Source organism: Gambusia affinis, linkage group LG14 (assembly GCF_019740435.1).
Source record: "Gambusia affinis linkage group LG14, SWU_Gaff_1.0, whole genome shotgun sequence".
Lineage (NCBI taxonomy): Eukaryota > Metazoa > Chordata > Actinopteri > Cyprinodontiformes > Poeciliidae > Gambusia > Gambusia affinis.
Window position 1 is genome coordinate 24,474,707 of NC_057881.1, and position 20,872 is coordinate 24,495,578.

Below are 20,872 nucleotides of genomic sequence, written 5' to 3' on the forward strand. Positions count from 1 at the left end.
ATTTTCAAAAACTTGAATACTGATTACATACATAAAAGAAGTAAAACTTTTGCAAAACATGCATTATTATATGTGTGTATATTAATATACGTGTGTATAAATGGATTTTGAAGCGGATCAGGAACTAAATTCAGAGTTTCTACATGCAGTTCTGCTCAAGAACTAAATGAAGTGTGAAAAGTAACTTGAAGGAGCTCAATAACTAAATGTCTGATGTCTAACTATTCTTATGTTAACAAATTTCATTAACCTAAGTTGTTGTTTCTCTACTCTGGCATGTGGTCCAGGGCTCTTATCCACATGATCAAACTTTATTACCCTTACAAGGCCAACATCAGGCTGGGAGCAGACTGGACCCTCCACTGGACTTCAGCTTTAAATAGGTTGCTGGCTGAGTGGTGGATGGAGCACAGAGGAATGTTTTCTGAGCCCTCAGTTTGAAAAACATCCTTATTAATTACCTAGTTTGGCATGACAACAACAATGAACTGATTTTATACATTGTTAAATGTAATTTGAATCAAATATGGATTACCTGGATGTATTTAATACCGAAGGTCTGACATTAAGATTATTCGTTTCATGTAGAAAAAGACAATAGATGAAAAAAAACCCATGCAAAGACAAAACTCTTAAAACCATGTTTATTCTCAAGAGCCAGTTCACATTACTTGCAACCATCATCCATTGTGTGCATTTCAAAACCTTCCCCAGGTCCTCTGTGTTCATGTACGACCGCTGGGGAGCCGATTACCAGAGGACGGTTCCAGTAAAACCAATTCATTCGCACTATCACTGCCTTTCTCTTCCAGTCAGTGTCAGAACGGGTCATACAAGGAACGGCACTCAATGTACAAAGGAGGGACGTCTGGGCTGACAGTGGCTGCACCAGCATCCAGAGATTTCTCCTACACTTGTGTGCAAGTGTAGCTGCTGCATTTTGTACTGACAGTGAAGTCCAGCTACAGTCCTGTAATATGGATTTTACTGAACAACTGATGCTGCACTAACATTTTATGATTTTAGCTGCTTTGCTCGGTTCCTCTGCCATGATGTTGGGTCAGCACGAGAGCAATTAATACTATGCAAAAACAATACCATGTTCATCTTATGCCAACATTAAAAAAAAATCTGCATTCTGAAAATATACATCCTATTTCAACTTTACTGCAAAAAAGAAAAAAAAAGCTTTTCTATGGTGCAAGTCTTGTGATTGGTTTGTGACTGAGTAACCTTGAGAAGAACAAGTGGGGAGAGAGAACAGTGAACAGGCGCCGGTTCCGTCAGCACTGACAACGTTTCTGTGCACCGACAATGAGAACATGATGAAAAGGAAAACGGACTCAGGGTCTGAAACCAGAACTGAGTTTGCGTTTGGAGGAAATCGTCAGTTTTGGTTTGTTCATCTGGAGTTCTGCCTTCACAAACACAACATGAAGTTTTCCTAGAGATTCATTTGGAAACAGAAAGCTGGACTTTGAGCTGCTTCCGTCCTCCTGACAGGACAAGACAGCAGAGCAGGAGTGTGATATTAGGAGAAGATCAGTTGAACTGTTTTGTTGTTTATGGACCCTTTGATCATTCTCAATAGACAAAAACAAAAGAGAGAGAGGAGACTCATCATGGTTTTAACTGAACTGTTAAAATCAACTTTACTTAAGATTTACTGAAATAAAAAGTTTGCGAACTGAACAAAAACACAGGTTCAGTGTTGGTCCAAAGCATCCTGGAGTCATTTATCTCAGAATCCCAACTGGGAATTATCCAAGGTGTTTTCCAGCTTTGGTTCAGGAAACCAATAACAAAGCTAAATGCGGCTAGCAATATGAGCTCAAAAAATATTTCCCCTCCTCTTTCCACAGAGTTAAACACTTAAGGAACATTTTAATAAATTGAGGCCGTCCAGCAGGGCTTCTGCTTTAAGACAAAAGTCAGCAGAAGTGTAAAAAAAAAAAAAAGTCCAGTTGATTCCTGTGACATTTATGTTTGATTTGAACTTCAACCACACTGAGTTTGACCTCAGGAACCTGCAAATGTCCAAACCAGGCTGAGAAGGAACTAACTACACACATCCTTAAGAGTGTTTAGTCAGGACTGCACCAGCAGCCTTCCGTTGCTCTTAACATATTTGGTGAAGTGAAGTAACATTTAAACCTTACTGTTGATAGATGGAATATTAACATCTGAAGGCATTTTTGTTTTTTCACAGCTAAATTAAGATGTGGTCATTATACATTTGATTTTGGTTGAGCTTTGACTGAACTTTGACTAGGTCTTAGTAACTTCATCATGTATGTCTCAAAAAAGACTTTCTGCAAAGAACTATTCCAAACAAGTCCTACTTTAACAGAGAACATGCTGACTGTTGCCTGTAGACGTTGTTAGTTTCTGATTTGTCCAACAGAACAAAGCAGATCCTGAGGTGGTTCTGCCTGAACGCTCATGGTAAAATCTGTTCCAATGGTTTCAACTTTAACATCAATTTGTGACAATTCCTTGTTACTCTACAATGATGACATAGTTTGGAAATGACTTTCTAAACACGTAAGAACATGTTCTGATCTATGGCACAGTTGCTACTTCAGGATCATTGATGGTGTTCTTTATTAGCATTGAGCTAACACAAACCTCGAAGGACCAGAGTATCAAACTGAGTAAAGTTCTGCTTCCTAGATGTTCCCACCCACTGATGATCAGATAACCATTAGCATTATATCATAGCATCATGGCTGCTGCTCATGTGCTTAAACCCAGGAAGAAACTTTTTTAAACATAATGTTTATGCATTACAGTGATATTAGTGTCCATCTGACATCTGGACATTTAGCATGTGTTAACATGACGAAGACCAGATCTCTGACTTATTTCTATATTAATTGATATTGATTGATAAAAAGTGTGTATTTTGTTCCCATTTGATTGATACAATAACTAGATAAGACCAGACTGGAAGACACAGAGGAAGCTAACAGCTAACATCCCAAGACGTTTCAAAGTGCTTCATGAGTCTCATAATCTCTTGTAACTTGAAAAAACATGAACTCCTGGTTTCTATGGTTACTCATTTATACACCCTTCCCTTCTGCCTCCAACATCATAATTCAAACCGGGAAAGACAAAGCTCACCAACAGACCAGTTTTGTATCCAATATGGCCGCTCACCAGCCATATTGGATACAAACAGAAGTATTGAAAACTGCAGCTGATTTAATTATCAGCTCTTCTTATGGTTAATGTTATATTCTTTTATTTGTAAAATATATATTTTAAAAACATGTTCCTTTTGTGTTTGAACACTTAAAATGAAGGGACATATATTATGGACTTGTATTGCTAATAGTATTTAACACCAAATGCTACATCCATTGGTTTTGCATTATAACCAGACAGTATAATATGTATTTACTCTGAAATCAAGTTTATTCTCTTTCATAAGACAATTTTGAATCCACTTTGGATCTGGCAATTCATCAGTAGAACATGTTAGTGTTATCTGTCTATTTTTTTTAGTGAACTTTTATTGTTTAATAAATAAATATAGAAAAGGGATCAGAAATAATAAAAGTGAGGGGAGACATGGGGCCTTGTTTAGTTCCCTGAGTTTACTTCCTGGACGTTTTTGGTTGAAGAGGGCCACACGACATAGAATCTGTTTGTAACAAGAGGTCAGACCACAGATAGACCCTCTACCTACAAAGTCATTATGTGACAGTAAGCGTGTGCACGTAAAGGTGGTCAGTGCTGCTTCCCCAAATGGCCTGACCCTGCATTTCAGGTTGGGCTACCTGAGTTTGGGCACCTTTGCGTCCTCCTCCATCTGATTGTCTGTGCATTTTGTTTCAACCTGTACAGTTTGCGAGGTGTGTGTGTGTGTTGGTGTGAGGTCCAGGTCATCCTAACACTGTAGCAAGTCTATTGCTTTGATAAAAAGGCATCACTTCACAGAAATGAGAGAAAAAGTACAAAATAAAACCACAAGCTGTTTTCAGGTGGAGAGGGAAGCTTTGTGAAAACCAGACAGACGAATAAAACTCTTTCCACTGGAATAAAACCCTGATAATCTCTAAACATCAACAAAAACACAACATGCTGATTAAAACAATGACATGAAAGTGAGATGTTGTTTTTTTTCTTTTCACAATTTTACCAGCTTCTTTGCTGGATGACGGCCAGCTGATGAGATCAAGTTTGTTTTGGACAAGTTAACATTCATTCAGCCTTCAGATCCTGAGCATGTCACTCAATCAGCCATAACATTATGACCACTGGCTAGTGGGGGTGAACCACTGACGTCCTGTTCAGTCCCACCATGTCATGTTTATCCAGAGACTTTTACTGAAAACTTCGCTGCACCCAAACTGATGACACAAAACTGATTGAACTCGGCTGAACGTGGCAAACATTTAGAAAGAAAGTGATGCAAAACGTGTTTTTATTCTGAGAATAAATTTGTTCAATCAAGCCCCAAACAATGCGAGAACTAGACGTATTTTGTCAATAACTTTGCCGTATTGTTGATAATACAGCAAATTCAACACCATTCCTTTCCTATAGGAAATACAATTGGCCTATTTCATTTGCTTTTAGTTTTTTTCCATGGAGTCAGACTCCTGGTTGACATGTGAAGACCCCAAAGCATGAGGACGCTTCTGACATTCCCAGGTGTCTCATAAGGGAATCCTGATAGGGCTGTGATTGTTTCTGACTCATAATGTAGACAATTTGAAACCCTAACATATTACTGCATACTTAAGGATTTGCTTCCTCTATCACCATGGAGATTCATAATTTAAACATTACACCACATAAGGTCTCCCTCCTTTGCCTTTTTCATCTCTTTGTTAGCAGAAACCCGGCCTGGTTGCTCAGCTGCAGCTCAAAGTGCTGATTCAGGTGGAAAGGTGTCAGAACTCTGTGCGGTGCTGTTCGCTGGGCTCGCCGCCGTCTGCGCTCAGAGCACTCAGCTCAGTCATGCTCCTCTGTGTGGCTCAGCAGAATGGGAGGAGCCTGTTGGTCTGATCTGGTTTTACATTACATGGACGGCTGGGACTGAGTTCTGCTAAACTGGACCAGAACCTGAAGCCTCCATATGTACCTCTAACTGTCATGGTTGAGTTCAGACCTTCATACTAATACTAATACTAGTAATAATAATAATAAACTGACCAACACTGAAAAAACACAAAATAATACCATGTATTTGGTTTAGAGTCCAGTACTGATATCTTGGCACACTTGAAATTAGACAAAAATAACTTTCAAGTGACTTTTCTCCAAGTCATAGCAGCTCGTTTTGAGTCATTAATTGTTAAAGCATAATTTCCACAAGTGGATTTTTTCACTTAAATCAGGAAAATGTCTCAGGTGGTTCTGGACACATAAAGTCTTTATCATGATAACACATTTTGCTAACTGATAAGTTGCCCCAGAAATGATTATGATAAATGATACAACTGGTTTTATGAGACCATTTTTAAGTCATGCATTGATAATGGCATAACAACACTAAAGACCAATAAACTTTAATTTCGTAAAGAACACTTAATACTGGAACTGGAAGATATTTGAAATATGTAAAATCAACCAAAAACAATAAATAAAACAGAAATGGAAACCACAGACAGTCGACCCATGAGAAAAATGAATTATTATGTGTCTGTAAACAAAACTGGCCTTCCAAAAATATGGAAATGATCAAGCTCATTTTAAATTTTCATGCAACTGATTGATTCATTGTGGATCCCAGGAAGAGCAGCTATCGTTATGGCGATGGCTGAAGGGACCCAAATAAATAAACAAATAAACAAACATTGCTTAGTTGTGAAGAAAATCTGCCAGTGGAACTATAACTTTTTAAATCTATATGTAAGAAACTCCTTTATCTGGCTAAAAACTAACTTAAAAGTAACTTCTGTCTTACTTCAAGTGTGCTGTGGAGATATTTGCACTGAAAACAAGACAAAACTTCTTGGTAAGATTTTGTGTTTTCCTTTCCCTCTCAGAGGTTCTGGCCCGGTTCCAGTCCAACTGAACATCTGATGATGTTAGAGATCATCTAGAGCGAAACGATGAGCCACTGACGGCGGCGTCACTGTTAACGGGTTTGGAAGGAACGGCGTGCCGACACAGTCATGATGTTATGGCTGATTGGTGGAGCTGTCAGGTCTACTGTACATGACATTATGTTTGGGTTATAGTCTACATTTGTGTCGCTGAATGCCAGGCTGCGATTCAGACATGTAAATGAGAACTCAGTTCATTTCACCATCATAGCACCATGACATCACTGCTTCAGCTTACAGTGTTGTGATTACAGAGAGCTGGAAACGGAGAGAAAACAATACTGACATGATTGGATGAGAGCGCCGATCACCATGGCTGAGATCTTCACTGAAACATGACTCACTCTCTGACCGCGTCACGTTTTACAAGATATTAAATATGATAATATTCACCATCTTAACATCTAAGAAATGATTTCAATGGGTGTGATGAGGGTAGGGGGGTGGAGGTCACGCACTTTATTTTGGCACAAAATCAGATTTCTTATGATGTGCAGTGATTGAGGTTCTGGCCAGCAGTGAAGTTGTGTTAGTTATTCCTGAGCAGTTTGTGGGGATGAGGAGCAGTTTAACACAGCATCTAGATGCTACTGCTGCTGCAGCATCTGCTGCTGCAGCATCTTCTGCTGGAGCATCTACTCCTGCAGCATCTACTGCTGCAGCTACAGCTGCGTTCCCTCAGCTGTCGGCTCAGTCTGAATCTCCCATTTGATCAGCTTGTTTCAGTTTAGTCGGACTTCCGTGGCGATTCAAATTTTTGCAACAAAATTTTAAAATTCTAATTTTGCATTTCTTGCTGTGGGGATCTGCTAAGAAGATATTAGTATTCAGAATCTTCCCTGAAACAGAGAGCTAGCACCTTAGTTTGATTCGTTTTCCCAGCTGTTATAGATTGCCACAAAGTGTTTTAAGCATCTAGTTAGAGTATTTCTGTGTTACGAAAATATAGCTCTGCAAAACTCTAACCAAATAAAAAACAAAACAAATCATGCTTTATACATTCCGTTCTAAATGATGCTGCACATTGTTTAGCTTTTCTCCCAGCATGGAGCGTCATCTGAGGATAGGTGTGATGTTCCTCCAGTAAGATCGGCCGGAGAAACATTTCAGGCTATTAAGACGAACAAAAAAGCTATTTTCATTTAAAACATTGTAGCAAAAATATTTTCTAAAAAAAGTAATCTGGTATATTACGATGATGTTGTTTGTTTTTTATTTAGATTGTGACAATAAATAAGAACTAGACGAAATGTACGAGTTGCTAATTGTGTAGAAGAGAACATTTGATTCTGCTTACTATAGAATAACAGCTACTTTATTGTGTATTTTCTGGTAAGAGTGAGAAAAGTGCAGCAGGCTTCTTTCAGCCAGCTGCCTAGCAGTGTGCAGCAGAACAGTGGGGGTTGTGCAGCTCAGTCACAGTGACGCAGCAGCCGCCTGCTTCCAAAATTCCGATTTTTTTCGAGAGCTTCTGAACGCAGCTTTATTTGATACGAGCAGCTGGCTTTGGGAGTGAGTCAGGAGACAGTGGGATTCCTCAGGACAGAGTGAATGAACCAGAAACCAAAGACAGAACCATCAGAGCTGCTCTGATTCTCTGCATCGGGTCAACTTTCACTGAGTTTCTGTAAAACATAAAGAAAAAAACCCCCAAAACAATAACGTTCAAAGAGCTGTGAATAAAATCACCGTTATACCAACTGTACAATTGTCAAGAAAGAAAAACAAAAACAAAACTAGAGTCAAATTGGAGGTGAGAGGTTATATGCACAAAAATAACGACAAACCAGGAAAAGAAATAAAGGCTATTCACATGTACCCGCAATGTGAGGAATGGTTTCATCCAAAACTAGACCAGGGAGCTAGTCCTAAACTATGGAATGAAGTGACACTCAGTAGTGCTATCAGAGAGTTCGGGGAGACGGGCCTCCGGCTGGTACCGCCCCCGAGACCACCAGGGCGCCCAGGCTTTGGGCGACACATGTACACACAGTCCAAACACACTCATACACTGCCGTCCGTTGGTCAGTCCTCGAAGACCTCCAGGAAGAGTGGAGGGAACAGCTCAGTGGGACACTCCACTTTCATGTGGAGGAAGCGGCTGGCGTGGCAGGCGCCGATCATACGCAGGTCCGTCACCTTCATCAGCAGCTTGGGCCAGAAGTGCGCCACCTTGTGCTTGCGGTAGTTGATGTAATGTTCAAAGGCCAGCAGGAACTCTTCTTGGCAACGCTCGATCCGCTCCACGCTGGTCAGGCCTGGACGATCTGGGCACACAACCACAGTTACTATGACAACCAGGAGGCGGCAGAAAATCCTAAATGAGTTTGCTGCATTTAAAGGAGAAGCTAATTTTCTTTTTATGTGAACCGGAGGCAGATATCATAAGTTAATACTTCTTTCTGCTCCTTTTCAGTCATCATTTATTTTAGTTGTTACATGAACTGTTTATATTTATTATTGAGTGGATAAAGCAAAAAATAATAATAAAAAAGAAGAAATGAAAATAAAAGGTGATCATAAAGTAGGGGTGGGCGATACACACTGAAAGTTTTTCCCAATATTTTTCTGGTGATGTTGTGATCATTTTAAAATTTTTAATTTTATGGGTCTCAACATATGATTAATTAAAATTTCTTATGACCATAAATCAAAATCTAATCAGGTAAACACATTTAACACAATAAACAGCCACCCCCAGCAGAAAGTAACTTTTAAACTGGTATAAACATTGGCAGGAGTTTTGTTCATGTTCTGATGTCTGGATGTTGTGAATTGTTCAACTGAACTCATTTATTCTCTTCAGGTTGTGTCTCTCTGTCTCACACACTCTAACCAGGCTTCTAACTTAACTTCCTGTTCCACGACGTCTCTTATAAGCTGAACCGGAGATGAAAGATGTGTGATGCTAAGAGCTAACAATTGCCTTTTCTTATTTATATTTTTACAAAACTATTTACAGATGTTTTGTATGATTTGGTCCTATTCTGTAAACAGTTCATGTTAACTTGAATGACCAACATGGAATTCTTCTTTTGCACTTTGACCTCTCCTCAGCACATGATTTGATTTGTATTAAGAGTTTTGAGAAGGTACTTGAAAATGTTATTTGCACATTTTCAAATAGCATTGAAAATGTGCAAACTAGAAATGTTCCCACTGAGCAGAACAGAAGGGTAGCTTGGCCCCGCCTCCGTTCTGCATGAGCAGTATTGATCTTCACTGAGGAGCACACAGACCCAAGCTAGCTGGACAAAGCTCCTCACATTGATTATGTTAATTAATTGATTGTTTAATATGGATTTCATGTCAAAGCCAAGTATTCACTCAATCTGTGCCGGCAACAGAAGATGGAGTAAAGCCAGTGTTGGTGGATGGAGCACGCACCAAACAATCTGCTGGTTTAAAGTTTAACGATTAATATAAAAACATCTATAAATATAAAGTAAACAGGAGAGGAGCAGAGCGGTGGGTTTTCATCCGGCTTACCGGATGACAGAAGGATTACAGCCTGCAGGAGAGCCACCTCAGAGTCATCCAGGTTGAAGGAGGCCAACGACACGCCCAGATCAAAGATGGCGTCCGACACCACGCCCAGTCCTCCGTTTTTCAGCTGACCTCGAGTCACGGCCATTTCCCCGTTGAGCGTGAGGGTTTCGCTGTCCGGGTCGTAGCGTACGGCCGCTCGCAGCGACATGATCTCCATGCAGCAACCTTTCAGCAGGATGATCTGGTCTTCACAAGGCAGCTGGGAACGTCGGGACACACAGAGATGACCGTCAGTTGATGACCGTCAGTTGATGACCGTCAGTTGATGACCGTCAGAGAGTGGAATCACACAGAGGAAGAAAACTCAACACTAGCAATGCTAATGGTGGCATGATGCTAACAGCATTAGCATTAGTGTTATCTACTAAGCGTGGAATAACTTAAAACAGCCAAAGTCGAAGGTTTTATAATTTGATTCATAATGCAAATTACAACGAAAATTGCTGTCATATTAAATATGACATTTAATTTAAGCTTTCAAGGTTACAAGACTTCTTTCCAATAACTTCAACAATATTTACTTATTATTGTTATGCCATATTATCTGTAGTATCCCTTTTATTCCTTGTTTATTCATATACTTTGAAATATATTTTATTATCTATAGAGAAAATTATGTAAAAAAAAATCCTATTTGACAAGACAAAATATTTCTTCTTATTTTAATAAACAATGCAAACAGAATAATTTCAATAATTTAAATGAACTTGAACAAATAGAGAAATGTATTTTCCTTATTTATACAGATTTTTTTCAAACTGTTGGTCTAATTCCATTTGGTTAAACCGTTTCAGAATTTGTGTATAGTTTTGTTTCATAATTATAGAAACATAAATAATACACCTTTTCATGCTTAACTAGAAAAAACACAACAGATTTGCAGGTAAACCTAAAATAATACTCTTTAGTTACACAACTTTGACACTGAGAAAAGGGTCCAAACTCTCTTGGATCAGTTTTTTGCCGTGTTGACCGGCAGCAGAGCTCTCGCCTCTGACACTCACCTCACAGAACATTGGCAGTTTTTTGGCAAAGTCCACCACTCGGGTTATGGCAGGGGTGATAATTTTTGTAAACTGACTGAAGGCTTCAATATCCACTTTGTTTTCCTCAGCTGCATTAACCATGGAGGCTTGACCACAATCCTCAGGCTGGAGGACAGAGAACAGGGAAAAGTATCCAGTTTACATATTTTATGATTTTTGTTTTATTAAAATAACATTCATGTGTCGATCTTGGGAAACTAGTTTGGGGACCTGTTATGATTTTACTGGTTATAGCTGCAGGTTCTTACCTTAGTGTCCTTCACCCCTGCTGCACTCTGGTCAGAAGTATAGAATAAATTACATGTTATTTCATTAAGAAGCATTGCTTCCTCGACCTGTTGGATGATCAATAGGAATCGTGAAGTTTCAATGAAGAACCCGTGTCAAGTCAACTAAGAAGAAAACAAGTTAAACTGAGGACAGGTGAAAGGTGAGCAGACAGAAAACAGGCGCAGAGATGAAGGACATCCAGCTGAGTTTCTGTGGCGGGATTAAAACACGGAAGTTTCCTTTAAACAGTAGCTTTCCAATTTTAACAAGAGTCACTAATATGACTGTTACTGCGATAATTTTACACAAACATGGTTTTAACCATGACAGACATGAGAATATTCAGATAAGAATACTCAAATCGAGAACAAAAACATAACGGGGCCGAATATATAAATGCCACAAAAATGTAGTTGGAATCCTGCCACAGAAACTCAAGATGAAATTCCCAGCAGACAAACTTAATCTGAACAGAATTATTAGATTAAACAGAAAAAAAAGCTAATTTGTTAAAGAAACAAAACAACAAAAAACAGCTCTGAAGCATAAAATCAGAAGCCGCTGAAGAGAGGGAAAAAAACGACAACAAAAGAGAACTTTGAAAGTAAAATTGAGTGATTAGTGGCAGCAGTTAAAGGTTGTTGCTTAGAGAGAGAAAACATGACAAAAGTAAGATGCTCCATTTTAAATAAGTGCTGCTGCGTTCAGGAACACTGTTCTCCTTCGTCCAGCTAACTCTCCTCACCTCCTCTACAAGGAGATACAAAAACAACACATGGACATATTAACATAGGGAGCAGTGGAACAGTGGCTGTGGAGGCAGAGGGGGAACAGGGCTGTGATGGGCTGGGGGCTCGGATGAGGCAGAGTAAATCAATGCAATGACGGCTGTGGTGAGGAAGAGGAGGGGGGCGGGCGGGATGGGGGGGGGACGTCTCACCAGGAATTTCCTCTTCTGCTTCCAGTGGCTGCCCTGAGCGTTGGTGGACATGTGGGCCTCCGTCACCAGGCGGATGAGCTCCCACTCCTCCTGGGTGGGCTCCAGTCGGTCCCACGCCGTCTTCTGCAGCTCCTCCCTCCGCCGGCGCTCCCGGTTCTCCTCGATCAGCTTCCGCTTGGCCAGCCTCTTGCTGTCGTCCAGAACCACTGGAGCAGAGAGCAGCGGCGGAGAGCGGGGATGATGAGAGCAGACAGGAACACAAACCAGGGGTCAGAGGGGAGAGACTCAGCCTAAAGCTGACACACACTCTGCATTCACAACCAGCAAACCTTTTATTATTACAGATGTATTATGAGACTTGTTAGTTTGTCTCTGAAATGAATAAATATTATGGACAGACATATTTTAAGCCGAATTTTCTATGTTTGTTTTCAATCTAATGAAAAGCAGAGAACTGGAAATACAATTTCATAAAGATGTATTTCCTTTTACTAATAATTAATAATTTTATTTTTTTCAGTTTTTCTTACTGCACAGATTATAAGTAGGTTTCATGTTGAGGGTTGTGTTTGTTAGTTACATTGTGTTGTGAATTAGAGCTCTGTAATTCTTAGGTTTTTTTTTTTAAATTAAATAATCAATAGTTTAGAATAATTCTAAATGAGCTAATATTTTGTTAAAAAGTTTTTATTTTGTAATTTATTCTAATCCTAAATTTTGAATTTTTTTTTTACTTTGAATTGTGAATTTTTTTTTCTTAAATATTTAAATATAAAATTTTAAAATTTTAATTTTTTTTTATTTTTTATTAAATATTTAACAGAAATATTTGGATGGCTGGTATGAATAAAGTGAACGTACTAATTTAAATGTTGTTTCTTAAAAGTTTTTTTTTGCATTCAGGAGGAAAATATCCACCATGCTGAAAAGCTTTGTTTTATTTGTATGGAAAATGGATCACAAATACCCAGTGTTGATTGCAGTTTTGGTTTATAATAACATTATGATGCAGTGAAACATTTATTTTTATTAAAATCATCCAGTCTGTGTAAATGACGTCACACATCCAGTTTGTGGAGATTATTTGAAACAAAGGTTTTAGTGTACAGATTATCAGACATCCCCCGTGTTTTAAAAGAATTTAAGATGAATAGGGTAAGAAACTATTAACACACACACACACACACACACATTAAGACAAACAAAAACAATAGGAGTTAATGTACTCACAGTCTGTTGCCATTCCTACCGCTATGCACTTCTTGAAGCGACATTCTTGGCACTGGTTCCTCGTCACCTTGTCGATGACACACTTCCCCTCGTACTTGCAGGCGTAGGTCGGGTTCAGGTTCTTCTGAATGGTTCTCCTGAAGAACCCCTGCAGAGGAAGCGGCTGCATGATCAGGGCTGATCAGCAGTAGCTACGGATGCGTGACACAACCAGAAGGCCCGTCACCATACCTTGCAGCCTTCGCATGTGATGCAGCGGTAGTGGTAGCCTGTGGCTTTGTCCCCGCACACTACACACAGCTCATCCTTGTCCAGGTAGCTCGGTATGTAACCTGCAGGCAGAAACACAGAACAGGGACACACTTTATTTTGGTTCTATTTAAAGCACGGAATATCTAACAGTCACTCATGAAGCTCCTGTTTTCCAGATCCAGTAGAGCTGATCTGCTGCTGAGCACAACAAGTGATGCTAAAGAAATCAAGGAATGGTTTAAACATCTACATCTATTCACTTACAGTAGATCTTTGTCAGGAATGCAGAATGAAATGCTTAGACAATTTGATTAAGGCAGTAACAAGTCCTTTATTACTGCCTTGATAATTTGATAAAGGCAGTGAAATGCAAAAGTTTCTCTATTCTTAAACAGAATCCAGATTGGTGTAGAAAACTGGATTTTGTTTGACTTTTTAACTGATTTGCTGTTGTCTGACTTATAATTACAAAAATGGAAAAAATGTAAAGACATCAAGATGAAACTACTTTAAATCACACACACACACACACACTATTGTCAGTTTCTACTATGTGTGAGTAACATATCATGTTAAATGTGTTGTTATGTAGAATCCCAGCCCTGATTAGTCTTTTTTCTTCTAAAGTAATCTTCCAGCTAACTTCGTTAACATCTTGCTCTGGCCCTAATGAGATCAGAGCTTGGAGCCGGTCAGTCCTCAGGATCGGAGGTGCACAAACTGATCAATATCTATTTAGGGCTTTATTAAAAGACAAAAAAAAAGAAAAAAAAGAAGAAATAATTAATCGAACATCAGCCTTCTGTTGCCTCGGCATCAATCAATACAGAACCTAAACTCGCCTCAGTCAAACCCTCTGGATCTGCCTTCCACTGCGGGATGCCAGGAGTTGTGGCTTCATGCTAATCACACTTAATTTAAAAAAGCCGCACAGCATCGATTCATAAATCACTACAGAGTCATCACTAATAATCACATAGATCTAATCAAACCAGCTCCTGGAGCCTGGATTAATCAATGCAACCTATGGATTTGGACACGCAGCAGTCGACTCCACTCATACAAAGCATTTTGACCCAGAGGTCCAGAAGCCATACCTTTTCTGTGGGCCCCTTGCATCCACTGCAGATGTGAATAATCAGGTTTAATCTCAGGAAAATACTCAGGCTGATGATGGAAGTGGCTGAGAGGGACCTCCACGTTGCAGAACTCGTTCTTAAAGGAGGAAGGGCCGGCAGCGTAGGAGCAGGAGTAGTGCTGACCGGGGGGCCAGGCTTGCTCCATGCAGGGCGGGTGATGCAGGGGCTGGGGCTCATAGTGTCCGTATCCGGCCCCATCCCCGGGGTACATGCAGTGCTCCCCGCCACCCTGAACGGCGTAGCCCCCGACCCCAGCGTGGGGCATCTCATACATGTCCGGTATGCAGTAGTTCATCATGAAGAGCCACAGAGCAGCATAAACTATCTGTTCTCTGGAGTTACAAATCAGGAAGGATCAACCAATCAGGCTAAATATATCAAATATCCATCCTCAACCTCCCGAAAAAAAAAAAAAAAAAAAAAAAAACAAGAAAAAAAAATCAACCTCATCAAGTTGCACCAAAGAAGAACAAACGTTTGATCCAGCAAATCCACGGAGCGCAGACTACACCTAGCAACTGCCCCACCCGCCACCACCCGGCCAAATTGGGAAGCAGAGATTTATGACGACGTAGGGCACTAATCTCACACTCCGCAAATCCTTGATGTGCCACTTCCACTGGCAATGTCACAGATTAGGATCTTTGTGTGCTGCACCTACAATAAGCACTGAGACAGAAGATTCAGGGTGGAAAGAAGCTCCAGACACACAAGACGACCTGATGAAGAGGAAGAAGCATCTTCACCCAAACAGGACTTTACAGACCTCTCACTTCTGTTACCTCCAAGACGCCCCAACTCCCTCAATGTGGTTCTGACAGCTTAGATATATTCACTGAGAGAGCACAACCAATTAAAGTGTACAATCAGTGTACAATATCATTTCATTTTTGACTGAGAAACAAACTACACAAATAAACTCACCCACTCTGTCCATACAACAATACATACAGTAAAAAATATATTTAGCATTTCACTTGACAGAGACTTAGAAGGTCAAATTATGAGACAAAATGACTATAATAAAATCATTAAAAGATTTGAAATAAGGCAGCTAATTTTGATCACTTTCATATCTATCTATCTATCTATCTATCTATCTATCTATCTATCTATCTATCTATCTATCTATCTATCTATCTATCTATCTATCTATCTATCTATCTATCTATCTATCTATCTATCTATCTATCTATCTATCTATCTATCTATCTATCTATCTATCTATCTATCTATCTATCTATCTATCTATCTATCTATCTATCTATTATTAATTAGGAGCACATGAGTAACATGATGAGGTCATGGTCCATTTCAGATAATATGCTTAGTGTGAACTTGGCCATATTGATCAGGCTCCCTGTTCAATAATCAGGGGATGAGCTTTAATACGATCAAGTCTTTTTATTGATATTCTGAGTTTGCTGGAAGCAGAACACACTGAGCAACACACACTGATCTGTCATCTTTACTTCATCTACTTCAGCACCTGATATTCAGATGATTGAAATAACCTCAGTGATTCCAAAGCTGAGCACAAGAAAAGATTTGAGCTAAGAATGACAACCAGAACCAGACTGGGAGTCCCAGTCTGGATCCTCCAGCAGCTGCTGGTTCTGATGAAGCAGTTGAGATGCGTTCAAGTACCATTCTGTATCAGACAGAGATGGAGTGAGCTGACTGTATATGGGCAGAAAGCGTTTCCCATATGGGCTGCTGCTTTAAAATGACCACAGTAGCAAAAACATTTTCTCATAAAAATCACAGAATGTTCTGTGAAGAGGTTTTTAGCACAATGAGTCTGTGAGGTTTGGACTGTTTCTAATTGCAGCAATTATGTGACAAACTTCATGAAATGTATCTTTAGATCACTGCCAATAGAGACTTGTTTAACTGTTCCTAACTCAGACAGGTTATAGCACAGTAAACATGAACCTGCTCCAGTTTGTTAAAAAAAATGTTCTGATTACTAAAGTTTGAAATAGTTACAGTTCCAAACCTGCTGGTGTTTCCTCTGCCTCTAACAGACCGACACAAAACTTCCTCTCTTTAACTAGTGATTCTCTATGTTTTTCAGTTTCTTACCACTCTTATTAAGCTAACACTGTTTGAAAACTCCAGTTGAGAGACTGTTAGCAGCTGGTTGCATCCGGAGTACCTGAGCAGGTAGCCTGACTAACCAGGAACTGCTAGTTGTGCTCCTACTAATGAAAGGTCAAATATTCTAACAACCACAATCGTTAGAATAACAATTGTGCTATTTCTTTAATATTTCTTTGCTGAAGAAGACTTGTCAAAATCAACATGAAACAAAATTTTATTGGGAGTTTTGTTACCAATATGGTAAATGAATTTCTGCAGCAGCGATAATAGCAACATTTGTTTCCTTTCCCACAAAAATACTGGACAATTATGACATTTTCCTTCAGGTTTTCCTGCTGAGAGAATCTCCCCTCAGCTGCTGTCCAGCAATAATTTTTTTAAAGCAACCTGAAGATAAAGCTCTGATCAGAAAACTATTTATTTCAGTCCAGTTAAATAAAGTCCTGAATTCTTTTTGCTGGTTAGAGATAAGACGGTTTAGTTTAAAGAAACAAGCCTCCTGTAATTTTGTGTCTTAGAGAATCAAGGGAAATAAAATAAACAATATTCATTAGAGAAATACAATATAAATGCCATTTATAGTGCCACTCAGTTAAAATTCAGGTTGATTATTGATTAAAGTTTAATATTAAGACCAGGTTGTTGTATGCTTGCTCACGTCTCTCTTGAAAACGAGACCTACATCTCACTGTGGCTTCACCTGATCAAATGAAGAAAATAATAAAAGCTGACTAACACAACCACTCAGTGTTAACCTGGGAATCTGAGGCAGGACGACCTAAAAACTGTTTTATGTATAGAACAGCACAGATCTCTGTAAAGGTGCCACATCTAACAAGAAAAGCACTAATAATTCTTGCTCCAATAAACAAACCCTAACTATTATACTTTGAGACACACTTTAATTCCCAGCTAGATCATGATCAGCACAGGCGCTGATAATCCAGTAATGCAGCTTAAACCTTGAGACAAAAAGCCTGACAAAGTGATTATGGGTCCAGATATAATATAACGCTTAAAGTGTCTTAAATACGTTGACTTGTGTTGAAGCGACAAGCAGCAGTGCAGAGTGGTGGCTTTTTAATCTCATTAGCTGCACAGTGCAAAAGTACTTGCATTATTAGGATGAATTGTTGTTTGGCAGTTTACGCATATGCTGCATCATTAAGCCTCACAGGAGCCTGACGTTAGCGATGTGTGATGGTTTACCAGCTTCAAACCGTTGTGAGCTGTTAAATAGTTTACACAGTAAGCAGCTGCTGTCTTAAAGCAGCGAGCTCAGAGAGTCCTTTAATTAGTCGACTCAGAAAAATGTAAATGAACGTAGTTAAATGAGCAACAACTATTCTAATCTAGCAGCTAAGTGGATTCATGGATACAGATTGTTTCATTCAAAAATACTTTATTGATCCCAAAAGAAAATGAAATGTTGTTGTAACTCATTGATTCAAATTTCTTCAGTTATTATGAGAGGTATAATTTTGACAAAGTAATACGCAAGATGCTAATAATTCAATCCCACTCATGTTCAGTCCTCACCAAGCGGTGTCTACAACAACGTTAAACACAACTCTGGTTAGGAGGTTTTAGCACAAGCTGTTACGTACTTTGCAGCAATGCTACTACTGAACTGAAATCCTACATTAGACGTTATTAATTTAACCGTTTTATTGCTTTTACAAGTCAGTCATGAGCAACAACACAAAAATGCAAATCTTGTGATGTAAACTAAATCCTACGAAACAATTAAAAAAAAAAGTGTAAAATAAAATAAGTGATTGCATAAATATTCTCTCCTTCCAGTCAGTGTTTAGTATTTGCCCCTCTGGCTCCGTCCCAGCAGGGAGTCTGTGTGGATCGCTCTCAGTCATTCTGCTCATCTGGACGCTGCACTTTTCCTCCATTCTTCCTGCCGAACTCCTCCAGCTCTGTCAGGTCAGCTGTGAACAGGTCTAGACTTTGACTGGGCCACTCCAGAACCTCCCACTTGTTGTCCATCTCGGTATCTTTAGCTGGAAGCTTCAGTTCCTTGTCTTGCTGGATGATGAATGTTCTCTGAAGCCATATTTCTCTGGCAGATGGAAACTAACTGTCCTCCAGGATGTTTCTACATTTCCCTCAGTTGGTCTCCATTCCATTCATTGTGTTGTAGCACCAACTGACTGGACCTCTGCTAGGTTAAGTCAATCACCTTAAAAACTGCGAATATTCATGCAATCACTTTTTTTAAATATTAATATCATTTATTTTTTATAGAAATCAGTTTTCACTGTAACAGAATTTTTTTGGTCAAAAAAGGCAGTTTTAGTTGATTGTGATTAATTTGCTAAAGCAATAAAACGGGTAAAACATGGCTGGGTTGAATACTGTGTGTTGGCACTATTTATGAATTTATGTTTTGAGATGTTTTTGTTTTTTTCAGGTAAAACAGGAACGTTTATCAGGATCAAATAAAGTTGTTCATTTTAAGATGAATTGTATTTTAAAACCAAAATACCTTAGCTAGTTAGTTTTAAGTCATAATTCTAGTTACTGCAGTTAACGTTAATGCAGGACAAACAAAATGACCAACAGGATGATTCTGTATGAAACAGAGGAAGAGTAGCAGCCTTGTTTGGGTAAAAATGATCTGATCTCTTTGTTCTTGACAATAATTGATCCTTTTGTCTGAAAAGATTATTTTTAGCTGAACAGCTCACAGTCTCCAAACAGAATGGTTTGGATCAGTAAACCAAAAACTGAACCCGGCTTAAAGAACCTCTGAGTCCCACGGTGGGGAAACAGCTGCTTCTTTTCTACTGGAGCAGGAGCTCCGGGATATTTTAATACAACATCATGCTAAGACACACAAAAGCAACAAGCCACAGACAGATAATGCAACTCCCCCGTTGCTATTCCATCCCCTCCGTGTTCCACTTTATACTCATAGACAAACTATTTGTACCCTTTGAAAACCAATTTATTGTGGCTGATATTCAAGTATTTTGATGAATTATGGACACATTCATAGGAAAGAAAAAATGTGGATCACACTGCAGTGGAAGACTGATTATAAAAAAATAAATCTGAAAAAGCATGAGATGGTGAAGGAGTCGACTAACTGACATGCTTCCACCATGATGCTGTTCCCAATCGTTTTGATTTTAGACGGCCTGCTGGGACTCTGATGTCAAACTCTCCCATCCTCACTAACATCAGTTTATTTTTCATGTTATTACCTGTATATTAACATCAAAATGAATTAAAAGTATTGCAACACAACACAGAGCAGTAATCTGCACTCAGTCACAGTCCTCATCGCTTGAATAGAATATCTGACAGGGAATTATGTTTCAGATGCAACGTGTTCATGTTCTGTGTTCCGGTTCGGACGTTCAGAACGACTTCCTGGCCTTTACATCCACAACTGATGTACTGTGGAAATTTGTGACCAACACCATTTCTGGTCAGCGTGAGGAAAATCATAATTCATACTGGCATCACAGCTGCTCTAGTGCTTTTAGCAGCTCAACAATCTGTAGTTGTTCTCTGGCTAAATACTTCCATGGAGTCAAAGGACATTAAAACCAGAGGACATGTCCACCATGTCCATCTGATATGGACATTTCCAATACATTTCCAATAGATAACTTGTGTGTCTCAAAATGTTCTACTTGTTTAAATTCAACAAAGCCGGTCATTTAATGACAAAGTGACATAAAAGATCAGCTGAATTAACACATTTAATCTTTTTATGTTGAAAGCACACCCAACATTCTGAAAACGTGTTATGTATTAGTGTTGCTGCAGTTTTCGGTCATGTATGTTGAGCTGTTTGACATATGATGATCCAGATTCTAATCATAGAGAAATGTAACTAAAAAAACTAAAACACAGACAGTAGAGCTTCTACAGAAATCATAGCAGAATTCAGTATTGAAATATTATAATTTCAATATTAACTACAAACTCCCTTAAGAAGAGAAAAATCTTGAATTTATTAAAGATTATTAATTAGAGTTAATTGGAGTAGCTGTATATCATTACTTTGTTAATCTCACAGTATCATCGGCCCTATGGAGGTTTAGACAAAGCATTAAAATAACCTAAATGACATTCATGGCAAAATGAATGTTTTAATGTAAGTAAGGCGCCAACATGAATATGTTAGAGAGGCTTAGCATGGGGTTAAGCCTGGGCTAATTCAACAAGTGTCACTGTGTCACATTTGGATTCAATCAACATGCAGCAGCTTTTCAGAGACAGGTCCTATGAGGCAAATCTGCTTGCAAAGAGGGCTTG

The 20,872-nt window shown here is 39.1% G+C and overlaps 1 protein-coding gene across 5 annotated transcripts in view; it reads right to left on the reverse strand.

Moving 5' to 3' along the window:
* Positions 1–629: 629 nt before the first annotated feature.
* The window catches only part of thrb (thyroid hormone receptor beta), a 90,377-nt gene continuing 70,134 nt past the window's right edge, over positions 630–20,872 (reverse strand). For 2 of the 5 annotated variants that reach the window (XM_044137668.1, XM_044137667.1), the window contains 7 exons: positions 13,329–13,429; positions 13,098–13,245; positions 11,868–12,073; positions 10,906–10,992; positions 10,616–10,762; positions 9,552–9,810; positions 630–8,329 (listed from right to left, as the gene is read on the reverse strand). In XM_044137668.1, the coding sequence (XP_043993603.1) occupies positions 8,088–8,329; positions 9,552–9,810; positions 10,616–10,762; positions 10,906–10,992; positions 11,868–12,073; positions 13,098–13,245; positions 13,329–13,429 (1,190 nt within the window). In that variant the 3' untranslated portion in view covers positions 630–8,087. Of the gene's footprint in view, positions 8,330–9,551; positions 9,811–10,615; positions 10,763–10,905; positions 10,993–11,867; positions 12,074–13,097; positions 13,246–13,328; positions 13,430–14,446; positions 14,874–20,872 lie in introns of those variants that run through there. The other 3 variants (XM_044137671.1, XM_044137670.1, XM_044137669.1) reach the window with 3 other exon arrangements.